This window comes from Helianthus annuus, chromosome 7 (genome assembly GCF_002127325.2).
Source record: "Helianthus annuus cultivar XRQ/B chromosome 7, HanXRQr2.0-SUNRISE, whole genome shotgun sequence".
Lineage (NCBI taxonomy): Eukaryota > Viridiplantae > Streptophyta > Magnoliopsida > Asterales > Asteraceae > Helianthus > Helianthus annuus.
This window is the reverse complement of record NC_035439.2, coordinates 117,337,334-117,360,467: the sequence shown is the minus strand read 5'-3', so window position 1 is coordinate 117,360,467 and position 23,134 is coordinate 117,337,334. Positions and strand designations below refer to the sequence as shown.

General features: G+C 44.0%; 2 protein-coding genes across 2 annotated transcripts; both read right to left on the bottom strand.

Annotated features, from left to right (window-relative positions):
- Nucleotides 1-6,247: 6,247 nt before the first annotated feature.
- On the bottom strand, nt 6,248-6,877 carry LOC110866795. Its single transcript, XM_022115942.1, has one exon. It carries the CDS (start codon nt 6,875-6,877, stop codon nt 6,248-6,250), a length of 630 nt encoding a protein of 209 aa, XP_021971634.1.
- Nucleotides 6,878-9,429: 2,552 nt separating this feature from the next.
- On the bottom strand, nt 9,430-21,950 carry LOC118480242. Its single transcript, XM_035974987.1, has 2 exons — nt 20,369-21,950; nt 9,430-10,283 (listed from the first exon to the last, which is right to left on the bottom strand). The coding sequence occupies exons 1-2, from the start codon at nt 21,948-21,950 to the stop codon at nt 9,430-9,432; spliced, it is 2,436 nt and encodes an 811-aa protein (XP_035830880.1).
- Between the last annotated feature and the right edge of the window lie 1,184 nt (nt 21,951-23,134).

Here is a 23,134-nt window from a genome sequence, read left to right as displayed (position 1 = left end):
ACCCGAGGTTTTTTATGCCGGAGATCATTCATTGATCAAGGGCTTTTTCCTCGTATAAATCCTTGTGTCACTTGTGCAATTTTCATTTAAGTGATCCTTATCTTTGTTCATCATACCAAGCATCATTCCCCATTTACAAAGAGTTTGGTTGCATAATCCTTGTGTGATTTTTAACCAAAACAGTTTGGCGCCCACCGTGGGGCAATTGGTGCTTCATTCATAAGAAAGTTTTTCTGTTAGTGATTGATGTGTGCTAAACAGACTATTAAAAACTAACTAAATTAGACTCTCTAAGCTAGACACTAATAAGCTTTAAATTCTAGACTCGACCTAAACCACACAATCGGCAAGTGTACCGATCAATGTAGTATAAACTAGGAAGTCCGGATATCGAACCACGAGACTCTATTTATCACATAAACTAGACTCTGACTAGACACTGACAGACACGACTTTACTTGTTTATTTGTTTGGGGGGGGGGGTTACTGAAAACTAAGGAAATCTATATTAAACTACTAAAATAACTAGAACTAGACTAAAGACGAACGAAGACTGTGAACTTTACTTATATGAGAACTGGACCACCTAGACAAGAATCCTGGATTGTTTTTAAGAAATTACCAATTAAATTAAATGCACGAGTTATGGAACCGGGATCGTATGATACTAAACCTATTAAGAATCAACGAGGCCCCTCGACCCTTCTCAAGGAGAAACCTGTGACACTACCTAGGCCGTTAATCCTACCGGTTATTAGACTTCTTCCCAGTTATCTAATTTATTGTGTAAGTACCCTAATGTTGACCTATTCTTTCCCAATCCTAGATCTAGGGTAGTTTGAAGTAATAGATTTGATTTGATAGACTAATAAGACCGACAGGTAAACCAAGACATAACCTTTCCCAAGGCCTATCTAAAGCAATTCGCCGGGTAAGACCTACCAATAGCCCCTCACTTCCCAGTTATTAGGACTAGTAGAACACTAAGACCTAGCAAATTATCATTAGTTACTTCTAGAGGTTATCGCGCGATTCTCCCTAAAGAGTGAAGGTTTTCTTATGTGATATAGACACTCACCGAAGCCCTAAACCCTAATATGACTCTATGTTGTGATATAGACCGTCACTAAGAATCATATGAAGCAATTAACAATAATAAACCGAATCAAAGCACGCATACACATCAAATCATTAAATCAAACCTTTTACAAGACATAATCAATCCATAAACACCATGCAAATAACGAAAAAGGTAAAATCTTTATATCAATCCAATCATCATAGTCTAGGTGGTTTAAATGTTTAGCCAAGCATCTTAGTAATCAAACACAAAACGAAATTGTCTAACAAAGAATTCATCGTAACAAAGTTTCAAGAAAGTAATCGTCAAAATAAGGGATTAGAAAACCCGATTAAATCTTCGATTCTTCACTCTTGACTCGTACCAATGATTCCCGTGCCTTCAAATCTCCGATTGCCTTCAAAGAATGCTCCAAGAATGCTTCCAAGTCTCTCCAATTCGTAACTAGGGTTTCTGTTTAGTTTCTTGGGAATAAAAGTCAAACCCTAATCCTGAAATTCAACCCGGTCAAAATCAAGACCCTCGCGCGACGCGAGGGTGGTGTGGCGTCACGCGGCGCCTTAAAGCTCGATTTCTTGATTTTTTTTATTATTTTCTGATTTCCAGCTTCTCCGACGCGCGTACGAATCCCGTTTTTCTTCCGAACTGCTCGTTTTTCCTCGTTTTTCAACACTTTAAGCTACGGGACCTGAAATCAAAGCTTAACGTCAGCAGTATCATAGTTCTAACCTAAAACAGACTCAAAACGACTGAAAACTGACCAAAATATACACTATGAACATATGTACTTTTCAGTACATCAAACATCCCCACACTTACTCTTTTTTCGTCCTCGAAAAAGAATTATGCAACGGAATCAGAAACAAACAATTACTCGGGTCAAAAGTATAGGTATAATTAATTAAAACCAAGATTTGCGTTAGCCGCGATTGCGAATATACTTATCCCTTTAAACCCGAATCCAATCCTAATCCCTTATCATGTAAATTTAGTTTAAGTGCGGTCAGTCTACCTAGGGTCTCACGCTAGAATCTACGGTCCACCTACTCCCAACTCAAGCTTATAGGACTAAAGGAACGATCATTTGACCAATTCCTAACCGTTTTATACCAAGATAAAGAGAGTTTGAAATCAAATCTATTTTTTTTTCATTTTTTTTTTCTTTTCTTTCTTGCTTTTTTTTTATTCGTGAGACTAGACGATGCTTTCCCTAACCCAGCGGTATTCCGACTGTAGAGTCACTATCCCCAATCACAGATTACATAGGTTTCGGTACTTTTATTCGGCAAGTCGATTTCACACATCCCAGAGGCATTCCGGCTGTAGAGTCGCTATCCCCAACCCGGATTACATAGGCCTGTGTTACTTTCATTTAGTTTCTAGCTCACTTTTATTCTATTTTTTTCTTTTTCAGCGAGATATGATAAAAAACTCTAACTATCTTAGCTTACAACGGCGCCCCTTATACTATTTTTGCCGGTTTTAGTTTCCCATATTTCCCAGGCGAGAACCCACTAGCAGACCGATAATTAAGGTATATTAACTCAAAGGGACTTAGAACCAAAACCCGGCCTATCCACATATCCCACACTAGACGCAAACTCAGTTTATTATCATCTCATATTATTATTATTTGAACCCGAGCAAAAATTTATTTTTCTATCATTTTCCGTTTTAATTGCAAACTTCTTTTTATTTCGAAGGACATTTTCTGGTTTTTCAATTTTTTTGGATTTTTCAATTTTTTAATTTTTTTTTCATAGTTAAGACTCAATATTTACATGTATCCCATCCCCACACTTAGAGATTGCATTGTCCCTAATGCAAGAACGAAAATACAACTCAACACTACCTAAAAAGAAAAACTAAATAACGAACTAACTAACTAGACTCGACGACGAAATAAAAAAATAAAAATACAACAACAACAAAAAGAAGGAAAACGACTTAACTCAATATGTGAGACTGTCAAAGCGCCAGTCGTTTCCACATAGCCCTCCAATACCGAACGTGCTCAGCAAACAATACCAAACTCCCTCACACACGAACGGAAAGCGGCTCCAAATCATCAACCTAAAACCACATAACATACCAAACCAACTACTACCAAGCGTTCATCGTTCCACAAATCCAAGTTCAAACGAAAAATAAAAATATGTCTGCTAATACAACCATATCGAATCTACCAAAACAGCATAAATAAAAATAAAAATATCAAAGGATATATGCTGCTTCAGTCCATCTGCTACATCACTCCTCATCATCCCCAGAATCCTCTTCCATCTGCTGAGTACTTGAACCGCCAGCCTGCTGCCAACCGAACTGACCACTGTAGGCATACCCACTCTGACCTCCCCACTGGTCATACCCTGGGTACTGACCATAAACATACGGGGTCTGCTGATCGCCTCCATAAACTGGTGGAGGTAATAGTCCTGCAAAGGGCTGTGGTATCGGTGCACCTAATTGCATACCCGACATCATGTACCTGAGCATATCATCCTGTCGGTGGTGGCTCTGCATGGTCCACTGGTGGTCAACCCGCATCCTGCTGTCCATCTGATCCAACCTCTGCTGCGTGTAGTCAAAAGCAGCCTCGGGAGTGAACGGGTCGGGTCTCGGCGGTCTAACCGGTTGTGGTGGTGGGACCGCCCGCCTCTCTCGAGGTACCGGCTGTCGTGGTGGAGGAGCACCAACCTCATGGTTCCACTCTGGCGGATCCGAGTGGGTAAGAATACCTGCCAACTGAAGGTCCACAACACCCCAACGAACTGTAGGCATACCCTCATTCATCTGATCAAGCTTGTACTTTGTGAGGGCCCGAATATTCTTTGCCAACCTAGCTATGTAAGGGCCCATATCCATAGCAGCCCTTTTACCTCCCCGACGAGGCCTATTGAATGACCACGCAAAGAAGCTAGCCAAGTTCCAGTTCCGCTTCTCCACCATACACATCAATGCGAAAATATCTAGCCAATTCGCCTTATTTTCCCCCGACTTCCTCGCCACAACAGTCGTCGCTAACATCTTTAAAATAAACCTGTAAATCGGATCACGAACCGACGTGATAAGGTTCGTGTGCGAGAACGACTGTGTCGAGATCGAATCCCAAAATTCACCCAATTCTGTCGGGCCTAAACTCTTCGGCCTAGCATGGTTAAACACACCCCGTAACCCATTAACGAACTCTTCCGTCGCCACCTCTTCCGGCGAATACAAACCCAATGCCACTCCAAATTGAGGTATAGACATCTCATACAAATTTCGCCCCAAAGAAAATGATACCGCATTAGCTTCAGAAAATGCACCCTCTTTGTGACGGAAGGTGCAATGAAACTCGATAGTAAGCTCGGTATATTGCGTGGTATCACACGCATCCATAGCCATCCGCAACCTTGGCCCTAACACCTCCGCGACCCGCTCACTTGCCCCCATACTCTCCAACCATTCCCAATCTATAACCCGATGCTCCAAAGTTTGAGTTACCACATACTTTTTCAGCTTAACCTTTTCTTCGGTATCTTCTTCAAAATCTAACATCGGATGATCACTCAACTTGTCAAGCCGGGCGTAAACTCTCCTATCATTCCCACGATACTTAATTCTTCTCTTCTTTGGGTTTGATGAAGAACCTGCACCTGACATGATCTGCAAAACAAGAAATATTTGACAAGAAAACAATGCAGATTGTTAGTACCACAAGCTATTTTTTGGTATTTTTAATTTTTTATTTATTTTTTTTTATGAAAGAAAAAGTAAAACAATAAAGAAATAGCCGTATAGCATTACGTTCGCGGCTAATTTCGAAAAAATGGGTTACCGTTTACAAAGGCGTAAGTTACACATCATTCTACCCGAATGGAGATTGAGTACGGGCAAAAAGTTGTGAACTTGTACATGCATATAAGTAAACCCGACACTAGACTTAAACTACTATCCTAAAAACACTTCTAGACTTACGACTCGAACGATCTACGACTCAATGTACACTATCTCCTCCCGGCACTTTAATTGTCCTCAATTAAGCATAAGTGCCAAAATATCCCCACACTTGAGGCGAAAACACGTGAGAATTGGACAATTTAAACCTTGACATAACATTGATGGCCACAAAATTTGTTAAGAAAACTAATTTCATTTGCAAAAATCAGTTCAAAAACTTATTTTTTTAGCAAAAATTCCATAGTTATACCCAAACAAACCCATAAAGCTTAAACGTGATGCCTAGTTGTCCAAACATACCCCACAAGTGTCAAACAACCTCAAGCAAACCAACCCGAACCATCCGCAGACCCGATTTGTATGTAAACATCCAAACATTACCACCCACATACCACTAACATGACAAAAAGAAGCAAAAATTCTAACTTTAAGACCCTACACAAACCCTAACACCAAGACAAGACTGACCCGACACTAAAACAAAGCAATAAAGCTACCTACTAGTGAGAAATTACAGAAAACATACCTTGGAATCGGATTGAACAAGAAAAATGAGGTCTTGAACTTTTTGCACACGAATTTGCCCAAAAACGTGAAAATGGGGTAAGAAATCGGATGAAATAGATGGCTAAGATTGTGGGGAACGTGATTGTGGTGATTTAGGAAGAAGAATGGAGTGATTTGGTGAAGAAACGAGTGAGTTATGGTTGTTTTTGTGAAAATCGCCGTTTAGGGTTTTGAAAAGGGGAAAAAGGAAATCTGCAGCGAACAGGGTCAGTTTTAATCGATTTCAAAAGGTTCAGGGGGCGTCGCGTGACGCGGTGGGGGTCCCTAAGGGCCTCGCGTTACGCGGCGGGTCACAATTGAATTTATTTTGAACCTTTACCCCTCGCGTGACGCGAAGGGGCTAGACGTCGCGCGAGGGTCCAATTTTGGCAGAATGTTTCGTCCAGTTTTTGGTTCCATGCCTTAGAATTTTTTTCACAATTTTCCCAACCCATCCAAAACCCTCAAAAATGTTTCGAAGTGTCTAAAACACTTACCTGGGACCTCTTTTCTCGTGCCGTCTCCGTTCCGTAGTGATGATGAAACCTGCAAAATTCTCAACGACACAAAACACAAACCGAAAAACTACGGAAAAACACGTTAAAACACATAAAAGACTCAAACGAAGACTCTTATACAAACGATACAAAACGTACACTTGGGTTTTCACCCAAAACACTAATTGGCGGCTTTAGGTGGGATTTCGAGAGGGGTTATCTCCCTATCATCCTTGTTTATCGCTCCTCCAAGGTAGTGCTTCAAACGATGGCCATTCACCTTCCAACTACGGCCATCCTTTTCATCCATGATCTCCACCGCTCCATACGGAAACACGTAATGAACCATAAAAGGTCCCGACCACTTTGATTTCAACTTACCCGCAAAAAGCTTCAACCGTGAGTTGTAAAGAAGCACTTTGTCGCCTTTGCTAAACTCCTTCACTTTCCGTAGCTTCCTATCATGTAACAACTTTGTTTTCTCTTTAATTCCCAACGATCGAGAATATGCCGTATCTCGAAGCTCCTCAAGCTCATGAATTTGGAAGAAACACTTTCTAGCGGCTTCGGTCATATCTAAATTAACGGTTTTCAAAGCCCAAAGCGCCCTATGCTCTAACTCGACGGGGAGATGACAAGCTTTCCCGTAGACGATCATGAAAGGTGTAGTTCCTAACGGGGTCTTGTAGGCGGTTCTAAACGCCCACAAAGCATCATCTAGCTTGTCGGTCCAATCTTTTCTATTCTTACCAACGGTTTTCTCTAGGATTCGTTTAATACCGCGATTCGCATTTTCCACTTGTCCTCTCATTTATGGATGATATGCGGTAGATAAACGATGAGTGACACCGTAGCGTGCAAGCAACTTCTCCATCAATGCATTGCAAAAGTGAGTGTCACGGTCACTAATTAAGGCTTTAGGAGTACCGAATCGTGAAAAGAGCTTTTTAAGGAAATTCAAAACAACTCGGGCTTCGTTTGTGGGAAGAGCTTGAGCCTCAACCCATTTGGAAACGTAATCGATGGCCACAAGTATGTAACGGTTTCCTTTGGAGTTTGGGAAGGGTCCCATGAAATCGATGCCCCAAACATCAAAAACCTCTACTACTTGTATTGGATTTTGAGGCATCTCATCTTTGGCGGAAATGTTGTCGGTTCGTTGACATGCATCACACATCTTCACGAACTGCTCGGCATCTCGAAGAACGGTAGGCCAATAGAAACCACAATCAAATACCTTTTGGGCGGTGGCGTGGGCACCATGATGCCCTCCCGTAAGGCCTTCATGCACATGCTTGATAATGTTCCACCCCTCCTCTCTCGACACACAACGTCTAAGGACTCTATCTCCTCCTATCCTAAAAAGAAACGGATCATCCCAAACATATTTCCTCGCCTCACTAAACAATCTCTTCCTTTGTTGATGCGACATCCCTTTCACAACATTGCCACTAGAGAGATAATTTGCTAAATCGCAAAACCATGGCAATCCCTCTTTTTCGGCCTCAATAAACTCTATAGACTCGTGAGGGAACGTATCTCCAATCTCCTCCTCACGAATCTCCTCCCTCTTGGGATCCTCTAGCCTCGATAAGTGATCGGCCGCTACATTTTCGGCCCCTTTCTTGTCCCTAATCTCAATATCAAACTCACTAAGCAAAAAAATCCACCGAATGAGTCGGGGTTTAGCGTCCTTCTTTTGAAAGAGAAAACGCAACGCGGAATGATCGGTGAAAACTATGGTCTTGGACAAAACAAGGTATGAGCGGAATTTATCAAAAGCGAAAACTACGGCTAAAAGCTCTTTCTCCGTGGTAGTGTAGTTTTCTTGAGCATCATTGAGTGTTTTGCTTGCATAGTAGATGGGGTGGAAGTGCTTATCCTTTCTTTGTCCTAAAACCGCTCCAACGGCATAGTCACTCGCATCGCACATGAGCTCAAAGGGCAAGCTCCAGTCGGGCGAGATAAGAATAGGTGCACTAACCAACTGTTCCTTCAAGAAGTTGAAGGCCTTAAGACACTCCTCGTCAAAGATGAATGGAACATCTTTCTCTAGCAAGCGGGTCACTGGGCGGGTGATTTTCAAAAAATCCCTAATGAAGCGTCTATAGAAGCCCGCGTGCCCTAGAAAACTCCTAATCGACTTAACACTCGTGGGTGGAGGCAACCTACTAATGGTATCTATTTTCGCACGATCTACCTCTATACCCTCTCTTGTAATCTTATGCCCTAATACTATACCTTCCGTCACCATGAAGTGACACTTCTCCCAGTTTAGCATAAGCTTCGTCTCTACACATCGCTTCAACATTCTCTCCAAATTCTTCAAACACACCTCAAAAGAATCACCATAAACCGAAAAATCATCCATGAAAACCTCCATGGAAGTCTCTAACATATCCTGAAATATGGCGACCATACAACGCTGAAAGGTAGCCGGAGCGTTACATAACCCGAATGGCATGCGTCGGTACGCATAAGTGCCGTAAGGGCATGTGAAAGTGGTTTTATCCTGATCTTCCGGTGCAATGGGGATCTGGAAGTAACCGGAAAAGCCGTCTAAGAAACAATAGAATTGTTGACCGGCTAAACGCTCCAACATTTGATCTATTAAAGGCAGTGGGAAGTGGTCTTTACGGGTGGCATCATTCAACTTTCGGTAGTCGATGCACACGCGCCAACCCGTGACCGTGCGTGAAGGGATAAGCTCGTTCTTTTCGTTCATGACAACGGTCATCCCCCCCTTCTTGGGGACAACCTGTGTGGGGCTAACCCAAGGTGAATCGGAAATGGGATATATCATCCCGACATCTAAAAGTTTAAGAACTTCCTTTTTCACTACATCTTGCATGTTGGGATTAAGCCTCCTTTGGGGTTGCACCACCGGTTTATAATCATCCTCCATGAGTATCCGGTGGGTGCAATAGGAAGGATTTATGCCCTTAATGTCGGACAATCTCCATGCAATGGCCTCTTTGTTGGCCTTCAATACTTCTAACAACCTCACTTTCTCACTCTCCCCTAATTTGGATGAAATAATAACAGGTAATTCGGAATCCTCCCCTAAGAAAGCATACTCTAAATGAGATGGAAGTACTTTAAGCTCTAGGGGTGGGGGTTGAGTGGTGTCATCACTAACCGCTAACACATCGGGGATTAAAGGAATCCCCTCTTCTTCAACTTCACCTACACTCTTCACCTCCTCTTCTATCGTCTCTCCTACCTTCTCTTCTACCACTAGGTCCGCTCCACTAATGTACTCTAAGCAATGGTCGACACACGAGATAAACGAGTTCAAAAAGTAGACGGAGTGGCAAGGACCACTATAGTCATCCGAACCACTCGGGTGGTTCATGGAACGGTCTATCTCAAAAGTAACTCTCTCTCACCGACCCTAAGGGTGATTTTACCATCGTAGACGTCTATGAGTGCTTTGGCGGTACGTAAGAAAGGACGACCTAGTATAATGGGAACCCTCTCATCCGCTTCCATATCTAGAATTACGAAATCGGCAGGAAACACAAATTTGTCTACCTTAACTAACAAGTTCTCAACTATACCCCTAGGGTACTTAACGGACCGATCGGCTAAAGACAATGTCATTCGGGTAGGTGCAAGCTCTCCTAGGTCTAGTTTCTCATAAAGAGAAAAGGGCATCAAGTTGATACTAGCTCCTAAGTCGGCTAAGGCTCGAGTGTTGGTATTACTACCGAATAGACAAGGGATGGTGAAAATACCCGGATCGGTAAGCTTTTCGGGAAGCTTATTTAGCACAACGGCGGAACATCCCCCATTCAACGGGACGTTGGATAACTCTCCTAATTTTTCTTTGTTCCTAAGGAGATCCTTCAAAAACTTAGCGTATTTGGGCATTGATTGGAGTGCCTCAATGAAGGGAAGGTTTATTTTCAATTGCTTGAAGATATCCAAAAACTGCCCGTATTCCCTAGAGTATTTTTGGTTCTTAAGGCGGGAGGGAAACGGGACATACGCATGGTTCACTAAGGGTGAAGGTCTCACATCTATCGGTGTTTTTTCGACTTTCTTCTCACCTTGAGACTCACCGGGCTGTGCGGTACTTGCTGGGCTTAGCCTGTTTTGCACTTTGCCGGGAGCCTCCATTTCAATCTCCTCATCTATCACATCCCCTTCCTCATCAACTACTCTCTCCTCGACTCTAGGGTTTCCTACGGTCTTGCCACTACGGGTGGTAATGGCTTTAGCATGGGCATTAGGAATGGGTTTTGTGTTTGTCACACCCCCAAAATCCCACCTGCGGAGTACTACCGCTTGGAGGCGTGACTGACCAGGATCCAGCCACTAATCATACTGAACAAGTATATAAGCAGTTATGAAAGTTTAACCAATACGATTGGTGATTCAAAAACTAACGAGTTAAGTTGCAAGCGGAAGCATAAGTTTAAAGTTATAACATAAGTTCAAAAGTTTCAAGTTTAACATAGCACGTAGCAATCCGTGTCCCACAACGATCCTCCTCCGTGCAAGCTCCAGCTGAGTACCTATGGTCCTGCAAAGCATGTAGTAACGAGTCAACAACTAGTTGAGTGAGTTCACGGTTGGGTGTTTGTTTTAGTTATTCCGAAAACGGTTTCCTTTACTGGCATCCTGCCGTGGGGGTTACCCCATAGTTTAAAAACGTGACATGTTCATTCCCAGTTACTCCGGCATTCCAGCCGTGGGGGCTACCCCATGATAGTTATCAGGCATTTCGGCCGTGGGGGCTACCCCATGCGTACACTAGACTCGTTACCATATCGACTGCTGACTGTAGTCATGTTTATGTGCCCTGAAAAACATCAATGTCTATCATCATTGACGTGCCCCAGATCCATTAGTTCACGCCCGTCCTCTGCGGCACGGTGTGAGGCTTGTCAGACCTAAATAGCGCTATCTAACTAATGACCCGCTCGCCATTGGCCCGGCGATTAGTCGATACAAAAAGGAGGGACTTCGTGATAGAGTTTTAGTCTAGTACGTTTATCCGTCCGTCCGGACGAGGAATCACATTCCTGAACTACTGACGTCCTACCCAAGGAGGACGAGGAATCCACGTTCCTTAACCCCGTTCCCAACCCAGGGAATCCCATGCATTGTAGAGGGTGTGAATTCACCTTGGTTTGCTCGGCAGTTAATCACAGAAAGTCAATCAAGTCGCAAGTAGTCAATAATGTCCTAACACGGATATTACTTATAATCAGATTCAAGCCAAGCAGTGCACGAATGTTCAACACGTATGGCAAACACGTTTAACAGTAACAGTTCACAGTTAACAGTCAAACATAACCCAAAGTCTAAGTGTGAGGCCCAAACAGTTGGGCTCGTGATAACAGGCCCGAACAACACATCAACAGTAGCACAGAAGTTCATAGGTCCGGCCCACTAACTTAGGCCCATAAGTGTGGTCTCGAGTCGCAACCGGACTCGCAAGCATGGTCTCGAGTCATATTGTTTGTGCTGATCTCAGGTGGTTGCGAGTCGCAACCTATGTCGCAACCGTGGTTTCGGCTGATCATGCTGAGGTCTCGAGTCGCAACGGGACTCGTAACCTGTGGTCTCGGCTTGTCCTGTTATGGTTGCGAGTCGCAACCGCGTGGTCTCGAGTCATCACGCTGTGGTTGCGAGTCGCAACTGGGTGATTGCGAGTCGGTATGCTGTCATTTTCACGTTCAGTGTTGATGCAGATATGGTCAGCTTAATGGTACAATGTAATCAGGCCCAAATCAGGAAACAACCAATAGAATTTCACTAACAAGTTTTCCTAATCAGGCTATTAGTAAAAATGGATCAAAATCACAAGGGTTTTCACACCTTTAACCATCATTCAAATTGTTCTTCATATATTCAAACCCATATTCATCAAGTTCATGACATATTTAACACTTATTCAACCAAAACTATGAACAAGCATCAAAACACTTAGCATAACACACAACTCGGTTTTCATATAAGTCCGATTTCATGACAAGTGCAACCCGATTTCATGAACATTAATAACTAGTAGTTCGAACTTCATTTAAACACAAGATATCATGGGTTCTTTAGCAACACATTCAATCATTAAAACTTTTTAACACACATAAAACATCATTCATGTGATATCATTCTTTTTTACAACAATTAATAAGAAACATTCATGCATAAATCATATTGTCATAATCATCAATCCAAGCACCAAAACACAACATGAACTACTAACATATCAAGAAATACTAACCGGTTGGTGAAGTGTGTGTGTGTGCCGATCCAAAGTTCCAAACCCGAGAGTTCTTGTGCCAACCGATTGGATCCGAGAGCTTGGAGGTGTGTTTGTGTTCTAGAGTTCTAGTGAGAGAGAAGATAGGAGAGTGTGTGTGTGTTCTTGTTCAACAAATGGTAAAAATGACTAAGGGTGGTTTATATATATGCTAGTTCCAAGTGTTGCACCCTTAATGAGTTCGGTTAAGGGTTTACGGCCCAAATGGCCCAACCGGCCAAAGGCCCAAACCGGCCTAATGGTTACGGTTCACTCGAGACCACATGGTCTCGAGTCGGGTCCTTGTTGTTTCGTGTTGGGTTCTCGGCTCGCATATAACACATACATAGATACATACAAATGCACACATAACAAAGCACATAAAAGTTCACGTTTATCATTAAGTTTAATCGGTTAACTAGTCACATAACGTACAAGCAAGCTACATCAAGACACAACGAAAGGTTCTAGATTTCGAGTTGTCACATCATCCCCAAGTTGAAAGAAATTTCGTCCCGAAATTTGATGGCACTCACTGAGGAAGCTAGTCAAGTTGCATGGTTTTCCTGGTTTCCCTGGGGTGTCACATCCACCCCCCGTTGATCTGGAATTTCGTCCCGAAATTCCGCAGCTTCAGCCTCAGTAGCGTTTGTACTGTTCTCAAACAGTTGGGGATACTTTTGTTTCATCCGATCTTCGCGCTCCCAGGTAAACTCTGGGCCGCGACGTGAGTTCCAACGAACTCGAACGAGAGGTATTCTAGTGCTCTTGAGGACCTTAACATCCCGGTCCGTGATTTCGACAGGTTCTTCGACGAATTTCAACTGTTCGTCGATCGTGAGTTCCTTCAGAGGAACTACGTGCGTCTCATCTGACAGACACTTCTTCAGATTCGACACATGGAAAACGTTGTGAACTGCACCGAGTTCTGCTGGTAAGTTCAGTCTGTAGGCCACCTTGCCTATTTTCTCAAGGATTTCGAAAGGTCCAACGTATCGTGGGTTAAGTTTGCCTCGTTTACCAAAACGAACCACACCCTTCCAGGGTGAAACTTTGAGTAATACCCGCTCCCCAACCTGGAGCTCAAGTGGTTTCCTGCCCTTATCGGCGTATGCCTTCTGACGGTCACGAGCGGCCGCCATGCGTTGTCGTATTTGAGCAATCCGCTCAGTAGTGTCTACCACATGTTCTGGACCAGTGATTTGACTATCCCCTACCTCTGCCCAACAGAGGGGTGACCGGCATTTACGTCCGTACAATGCCTCAAACGGAGCAGCTTTAATGCTGGTGTGGTAGCTGTTATTATACGAGAATTCCACGAGTGGCAGATGCCTTTCCCAGCTGTTGCCAAAGTCGATTACACAAGCGCGAAGCATGTCTTCTAATGTCTGAATAGTGCGTACGGACTGCCCGTCCGTCTGTGGGTGATACGCTGTGCTCATGTCAAGACGTGAACCAAAAGACTTGTGCATTGCCTGCCACAGTTCCGAAGTAAAACGTGCATCTCGATCAGAGATGATAGAAGTGGGCACCCCGTGCCTCGAAACAACTTCCTTGAGGTATATCTCCGCTAGAGTGGAGAATTTATCTGTTTCTTTGATTGCCAAGAAGTGTGCGGATTTCGTGAGTCGATCCACGATCACCCAGATAGTGTCGTTTCCGCGCTGTGATCTAGGTAGGCCAGTAACGAAATCCATGGAAATTTGCTCCCATTTCCATTGTGGTATCTCTGGTTGTTGGAGTAGGCCTGAGGGTTTCTGATATTCCGTCTTGACTCGCGCACAAGTCAAACACTTGCTGACGTAAGTTGCTATGTGGGCCTTCATGCTAGGCCACCAATACGTAGTTTTAATATCGTGGTACATCTTGTCCGAACCAGGGTGTACCGAGTAGCGAGATTTGTGCGCTTCATCCATCACAAGTTCTCGTAAGTCGCCATAGAGTGGGACCCAAATGCGTCCTGTTACATAATAAGCACCGTCTTCCTTCTGTTCTAAGCGTTGCCTTGACCCGCGTAGGGCTTCGGCTCTAACGTTCTCTGGTTTCAGTGCTTCTATCTGAGCAGCTCGTATCTGCGAAGGTAGACTAGAGTGGATCGTGAGTTGTAAAGCTCTTACGCGCTTAGGTGCAGTGTCCTTTCGACTGAGGGCGTCTGCCACGACATTGGCCTTGCCTGGGTGATATCTGATAGAGCACTCGTAGTCATTTAGCAGCTCGACCCATCGTCGCTGCCTCATATTCAGTTCCTTCTGCTTGAATATGTGCTCTAGGCTCCTGTGGTCAGTGTAGATGGCGCACTTTGTTCCGTACAGGTAATGCCGCCATAATTTTAGTGCGAAAACAACAGCTCCCAGCTCCAAATCATGTGTAGTGTAGTTCTTCTCGTGAACTTTGAGTTGTCGTGAGGCGTAGACTATGACTTTATCCCGTTGCATCAATACACAACCAAGACCTTGAATTGATGCATCACAGTAAACCACAAAATCGTCTGTGCCCTCTGGCAGTGAAAGGATAGGTGCACTACAAAGTCTATCCTTTAGATGCTGAAAAGCCAACTCTTGTGCAATTCCCCAATGATAGACAACGCCTTTCTGTGTTAACAAGGTCAGAGGCTGCGCAATCTTAGAAAAATCCTTAATGAATCTCCTGTAGTAACCTGCCAATCCCAAAAATTGGCGAATTTCCTTAGGTGTGCGGGGCGCAGGCCAGTTCTTAATAGAGTCCACCTTGGATGGATCAACGTGAATCCCATCCTTGTTCACCACATGCCCTAGGAAATGGACTTCACGAAGCCAGGAGTCGCACTTCGAGAATTTTGCGTAAAGCTGTTCCTTCCGAAGGAGTTCCAAAATAAGTCGTAGATGTTGTTCGTGCTCTTCTTTGCTCTTAGAATAGATCAGGATGTCGTCGATGAAGACTATAACAAACTTGTCCAGGTACGGCTTGCAAACTCGGTTCATCAAATCCATAAAAACTGCCGGTGCGTTTGTCAGCCCAAACGGCATGACCAAAAACTCGTAGTGCCCATATCGAGTCCTAAAGGCTGTCTTAGAGACATCCTCTTCTCGAACTCTCAACTGATGATATCCCGATCTCAGGTCGATCTTTGAATAGTAGCTCGACCCCTGCAACTGGTCGAACAAGTCGTCAATACGCGGTAGAGGATAACGGTTCTTCACAGTCACTTTGTTGAGTTCACGATAGTCGATACACATTCTGAAGGTACCATCTTTCTTCTTCACAAATAATACTGGAGCTCCCCAAGGCGATGAGCTAGGACGAATAAAACCCTTATCCAGGAGTTCTTGTAGTTGCGTGGAGAGTTCTTCCAACTCTGATGGCGCTAAACGATAAGGTGCACGGGCCACAGGCGCAGCTCCAGGAGCTAGTTCAATCTGAAACTCGACTTGGCGATGGGGCGGAAGACCAGGTAATTCCTCAGGGAATACTTCAGGATAGTCGCGTACAACGGGAAAATCTTCTAGCTTCTTCTCCTTCTCTGTGGTATCAGTAACTAGAGCCAAAATCGCAGTGTGGCCCTTTCGTAAGCACTTCTGGGCCTTAAGAAGAGAGATGATGTTCTCAACGGCACTTCTCTTGTCGCCACGAATCATGAGAGGTTCACTACCTAAACCAGGAATACGAACGATCTTCTCGTTGCAAAGAATCTCTGCTCGGTGTTGGGATAACCAATCCATCCCAATGACAACGTCGAAACTACCCAAGACAATAGGAATAAGATCGATAGAGAAGGTCTGGTTAGCGAGAATAAGCTGACAACCCTTGACTACGTGTGAGGCTTCCAAACTCTTACCATTAGCTAGCTCTACAGTGTGCTTGTCGCTCAGGGGTGTTGGAATACGCTTAAGCATCTTACTAACTTCTAGTGACACATAGCTAGTATCGGCACCCGAATCAAATAAGACTGTAACATAAAAGTCGTCGAGAAGGAACTTACCCGTCACCACGTTGGGATCATTCCTTGCTTCACCTTGACCAATCACGAACACTCGTCCCCTAGCACCATTGTTGTTGTTCCCATTGTTACCATTCCCCTGATTGTTGTTGTTGTTGTTCTGGTTCAGTTGGGGACAATCTTTCTTGAAGTGGCCTTTAGCTCCACAATGAAAGCACCCTTTGTTGTTACCCTGCTGTTGTCGCTGGTTCTGCTGAGGTTGCTGACGATTCTGATTGGCGGGGTATGCGCTCCTGCAATCCTTTGCAACATGACCAGGCTTGTTGCACCGATGACAGTTACCCCTGGTGCATGGCCCACTGTGGTGTAGGTTGCAACGATTGCATTTGGGGTGATTCCCCTTGTACCCACCATGACTTTGGCCACCAGACGACTGCTGACCGGGGCTCTTGTGATCGTCCGTCTTTCTCTGCTGAGACTGAGATTGCACAGAAGTTGAACCCTTGCTTGAAGTTCCATCCCATTTCCGTTTATCCCCACTAGAAGCACCAGAAGTAGTTGCAGCACCTATACGCTTCGGTAACTTGTTCTGCTCCACCGCTTGGTCAGTGAGACGGTGAGCCAACTGAACAACCTGCTGGATAGTAGTCAAGTTTGCTGAAGTCACATGACTTTGGATTTCTGGCACCAAGCCCTTGAGGTAGAGTTCAATTCGCTTATAGGGAGGGTCCACCATAGTAGGACACAACAAGGCAAGCTCATGCGATCTCTTAGTGTATGCTTCAATCTCTGACCCCGTCATCTTGAGATTGTAGAACTCATCTTCCAGCTTATGAATGTCGTCACGACTACAGTATTCCTCCCTGATCATTTCTTTGAAAGTTTCCCATGGGGTGGCGTTGGCAGCAACCAACCCTAACATCTGCACTTGAGCATTCCACCACGTGAGGGCCAAACCCTCGAGAGTACCAGTAGCATACTTCACCCTGCGCGCTTCAGGGCATTCGCGCATTTCGAACACAGATTCTAGTTTCTCAAACCAGTGTAGGAGACCTACTGCTCCTTCAGTTCCGCTAAAAGTTGTGGGTCGACAGTCCATAAAGGTCTTAAAAGTGCACACCGGTGCCTGAGCATATTGACCTAAGGTAGGTGAAAGAAAGACAGAGTTTAACACAAAGGTTGGTTCACGAGGGTAGGATCCAAATGATCCTAGAACAATTTCGGACTGCAGGATATACCTCCTGCGTTTGCAGCTGCAAGCGCTGCGGCAACTCGTTCGTTGATCAAAGCCGTCAACTGGGCTTGTGTCATGTTAACGCGTCCAGACATGGTTCTTCATAATAAAAGTAATACGTGTGAGAGAGGTTTGTGAAAGTACGATAGTAGGACAGAGTAAGCACGCACGTGTTCAAACAACAGTAGTTATACTAATCAAGCATACCATGGGCAATGTACTACTTAACTAACAAGTAGGCAATATACACACATCATATTACCTAGAATGTCGAGCCTTGCATGCGGAGAGAAGTGTCGTTGTGGACCGTTGAGCACTAAACCGGTTATAGTCTGGTTTTAACAAAAACGTTTCTCCTTTATTAAAACCAAGTTCACTATAACCAATGGCTCTGATACCAATCTGTCACACCCCCAAAATCCCACCTGCGGAGTACTACCGCTTGGAGGCGTGACTGACCAGGATCCAGCCACTAATCATACTGAACAAGTATATAAGCAGTTATAAAAGTTTAACCAATACGATTGGTGATTCAAAAACTAACGAGTTAAGTTGCAAGCGGAAGCATAAGTTTAAAGTTATAACATAAGTTCAAAAGTTTCAAGTTTAACATAGCACGTAGCAATCCGTGTCCCACAACGATCCTCCTCCGTGCAAGCTCCAGCTGAGTACCTATGGTCCTGCAAAGCATGTAGTAACGAGTCAACAACTAGTTGAGTGAGTTCACGGTTGGGTGTTTGTTTTAGTTATTCCGAAAACGGTTTCCTTTACTGGCATCCTGCCGTGGGGGTTACCCCATAGTTTAAAAACGTGACATGTTCATTCCCAGTTACTCCGGCATTCCAGCCGTGGGGGCTACCCCATGATAGTTATCAGGCATTTCGGCCGTGGGGGCTACCCCATGCGTACACTAGACTCGTTACCATATCGACTGCTGACTGTAGTCATGTTTATGTGCCCTGAAAAACATCAATGTCTATCATCATTGACGTGCCCCAGATCCATTAGTTCACGCCCGTCCTCTGCGGCACGGTGTGAGGCTTATCAGACCTAAATAGCGCTATCTAACTAATGACCCGCTCGCCATTGGCCCGGCGATTAGTCGATACAAAAAGGAGGGACTTCGTGATAGAGTTTTAGTCTAGTACGTTTATCCGTCCGTCCGGACGAGGAATCACATTCCTGAACTACTGACGTCCTACCCAAGGAGGACGAGGAATCCACGTTCCTTAACCCCGTTCCCAACCCAGGGAATCCCATGCTTTGTAGAGGGTGTGAACTCACCTTGGTTTGCTCGGCAGTTAATCACAGAAAGTCAATCAAGTCGCAAGTAGTCAATAATGTCCTAACACGGATATTACTTATAATCAGATTCAAGCCAAGCAGTGCACGAATGTTCAACACGTATGGCAAACACGTTTAACAGTAACAGTTCACAGTTAACAGTCAAACATAACCCAAAGTCTAAGTGTGAGGCCCAAACAGTTGGGCTCGTGATAACAGGCCCGAACAACACATCAACAGTAGCACAGAAGTTCATAGGTCCGGCCCACTAACTTAGGCCCATAAGTGTGGTCTCGAGTCGCAACCGGACTCGCAAGCATGGTCTCGAGTCATATTGTTTGTGCTGATCTCAGGTGGTTGCGAGTCGCAACCTATGTCGCAACCGTGGTTTCGGCTGATCATGCTGAGGTCTCGAGTCGCAACGGGACTCGTAACCTGTGGTCTCGGCTTGTCCTGTTATGGTTGCGAGTCGCAACCGCGTGGTCTCGAGTCATCACGCTGTGGTTGCGAGTCGCAACTGGGTGATTGCGAGTCGGTATGCTGTCATTTTCACGTTCAGTGTTGATGCAGATATGGTCAGCTTAATGGTACAATGTAATCAGGCCCAAATCAGGAAACAACCAATAGAATTTCACTAACAAGTTTTCCTAATCAGGCTATTAGTAAAAATGGATCAAAATCACAAGGGTTTTCACACCTTTAACCATCATTCAAATTGTTCTTCATATATTCAAACCCATATTCATCAAGTTCATGACATATTTAACACTTATTCAACCAAAACTATGAACAAGCATCAAAACACTTAGCATAACACACAACTCGGTTTTCATATAAGTCCGATTTCATGACAAGTGCAACCCGATTTCATGAACATTAATAACTAGTAGTTCGAACTTCATTTAAACACAAGATATCATGGGTTCTTTAGCAACACATTCAATCATTAAAACTTTTTAACACACATAAAACATCATTCATGTGATATCATTCTTTTTTACAACAATTAATAAGAAACATTCATGCATAAATCATATTGTCATAATCATCAATCCAAGCACCAAAACACAACATGAACTACTAACATATCAAGAAATACTAACCGGTTGGTGAAGTGTGTGTGTGTGCCGATCCAAAGTTCCAAACCCGAGAGTTCTTGTGCCAACCGATTGGATCCGAGAGCTTGGAGGTGTGTTTGTGTTCTAGAGTTCTAGTGAGAGAGAAGATAGGAGAGTGTGTGTGTGTTCTTGTTCAACAAATGGTAAAAATGACTAAGGGTGGTTTATATATATGCTAGTTCCAAGTGTTGCACCCTTAATGAGTTCGGTTAAGGGTTTACGGCCCAAATGGCCCAACCGGCCAAAGGCCCAAACCGGCCTAATGGTTACGGTTCACTCGAGACCACATGGTCTCGAGTCGGGTCCTTGTTGTTTCGTGTTGGGTTCTCGGCTCGCATATAACACATACATAGATACATACAAATGCACACATAACAAAGCACATAAAAGTTCACGTTTATCATTAAGTTTAATCGGTTAACTAGTCACATAACGTACAAGCAAGCTACATCAAGACACAACGAAAGGTTCTAGATTTCGAGTTGTCACAGTGTTACCTGCGAACTGACCGGGTAACCTCTCTTCTAGCTTCCTAGACATATCCCCTACAACTCGTTGAAGGTCCTGAAACGAAGCTTGATGGTTTTTAAGCAAAAGGTCATGTTCACTTAAGGTCTTTTGGGTAGTTTGGTCTCTAACAATTAGTTGACTCATCATGGACTCCATTCGTTCTAGACTACCTCCTAGGTCATAACTTGAACCTTGACCTGTTTGAACCTGAGTGTTTGACCACCCATCCTTGACCTGCCCATTGAACCCTTTGTTGAACTGCCCAGTTGAACCCCCACCAAAGAGTGAATTTTGGCCCCTATTCGGGTTTTGAGCCATTTGAAAGCCAGGAGGTCCATTTGGGCGAAAAGTGTTATTATTCATGTTATTATTATTATTACGCCAACCCGACCCAAAATTGTTATTACCCCCAAAACCACTAGACTGACCTCTACCAAAACCTCCTCCTAAGTAGTCTACCTGCTCCTCTCCTACAAGCAATGGGCACGCATTCGTATCGTGACCCCCTCGGCAATACTCACATTTGTCTACCTTAGCCTTAATTTCGTTAAGTTGCCTATTCATGTTTTCCAAAACAGAGGCTAAACTAGGGTCCATGGTGACATGGTTTACCCCACGGGTGGGTGCACTAGTAGTGGTATTAGAATTACCACTTTGATACCTCTGATCGGAACGCGATTGGGATTGAGACTGAGCAAACGACTCAAAACGCTCTAGACACTCTGCAACTGTAAGAATACCCATCATATGCCCCCCCGCATTGGTATCGAACCTATCTCTAGTCTCTTGGGTAAGACCATTATAGAATTTCTCACATAAAGCCCAATCAGAAAGACCATGCTGGGAGCAACGAGCACAAAGGTTTTGGAAACGCTCCCAGGCAAGGTAGTAAGGCTCGTCGGGCCCCATGCGGAAAGAGTGGATTTCGTCTCTAAGCCGTGAGGCCTTAGAGGGCGGGAAATACTTATTCAAAAAGGCTTGACGAAGCCCCGCCCAAGTGGTAAAGGTACCGGTTGGTTGAGATTGCAACCAAGTAGCCGCACGGCCGGCTAATGAAAACGGGAAAAGCTGTAAGTAGGTGGCATCGTTGGGTGCACCGCTAAGGCTAAAGGTAGCTAGCATCCTAGAGAAATGGTTAATGTGGGCCGGGGCGTCCTCATCATCTCGGCCATGGAATTGGATACTATTGATGATGGCCTGCATGGCATAAGATGGAATTTGCCATGAATTTTCATTAACTATCGGTGGGACGGTGATGGGTGAAGCGAGGCCGGTGAAATTTTGGGTGGCTTGCTGATGGACGGTTTGCCTAGGGTTGGCCATTGGTTCTAAGTTTTCTGGATTACTAGAGGTACTAGAAGTAGGACTATTGGGTGGGGAAACCTTGGGTGAAGTTTTAGGTGAACGGTTTGGCGAAGGTGGTGGTGTGGGAGGTGGGGTGGGTAATGGGGTGGAATCAAAGTTGGGAAAATGAGAAAAGGATGACGAAGCAACCTGAGGGCCTTGGCCCAATTGAGATGATGACTGCTTGACTGGTGGTGGTGGTCCGTGCGAGCGCAGATGTGGCATCCACTACAAGCAGAAACCTGAACACAAGAAAAGCAAACAGAAGTTACTACGACTCAAGATGAAAATAAAAAAAAACACAAAACAAAATAAAACACATAGCACGTATTTGTCAAGTAAATCTATCAAAGCTAATGAACGCAATTACCAAGAGTCCCCGGCAACGGCGCCAAAAACTTGATGTGTGCTAAACAGACTATTAAAAACTAACTAAATTAGACTCTCTAAGCTAGACACTAATAAGCTTTAAATTCTAGACTCGACCTAAACCACACAATCGGCAAGTGTACCGATCAATGTAGTATAAACTAGGAAGTCCGGATATCGAACCACGAGACTCTATTTATCACGTAAACTAGACTCTGACTAGACACTAACAGACACGACTTTACTTGTTTATTTGTTTGGGGGGGGGGGTTACTGAAAACTAAGGAAATCTATATTAAACTACTAAAATAACTAGAACTAGACTAAAGACGAACGAAGACTGTGAACTTTACTTATATGAGAACTGGACCACCTAGACAAGAATCCTGGATTGTTTTTAAGAAATTACCAATTAAATTAAATGCACGAGTTATGGAACCGGGATCGTATGATACTAAACCTATTAAGAATCAACGAGGCCCCTCGACCCTTCTCAAGGAGAAACCTGTGACACTACCTAGGCCGTTAATCCTAACGGTTATTAGACTTCTTCCCAGTTATCTAATTTATTGTGTAAGTACCCTAATGTTGACCTATTCTTTCCCAATCCTAGATCTAGGGTAGTTTGAAGTAATAGATTTGATTTGATGGACTAATAAGACCGACAGGTAAACCAAGACATAACCTTTCCCAAGGCCTATCTAAAGCAATTCGCCGGGTAAGACCTACCAATAGCCCCTCACTTCCCAGTTATTAGGACTAGTAGAACACTAAGACCTAGCAAATTATCATTAGTTACTTCTAGAGGTTATCGCGCGATTCTCCCTAAAGAGTGAAGGTTTTCTTATGTGATATAGACACTCACCAAAGCCCTAAACCCTAATATGACTCTATGTTGTGATATAGACCGTCACTAAGAATCATATGAAGCAATTAACAATAATAAACCGAATCAAAGCACGCATACACATCAAATCATTAAATCAAACCTTTTACAAGACACAATCAATCCATAAACACCATGCAAATAACGAAAAATG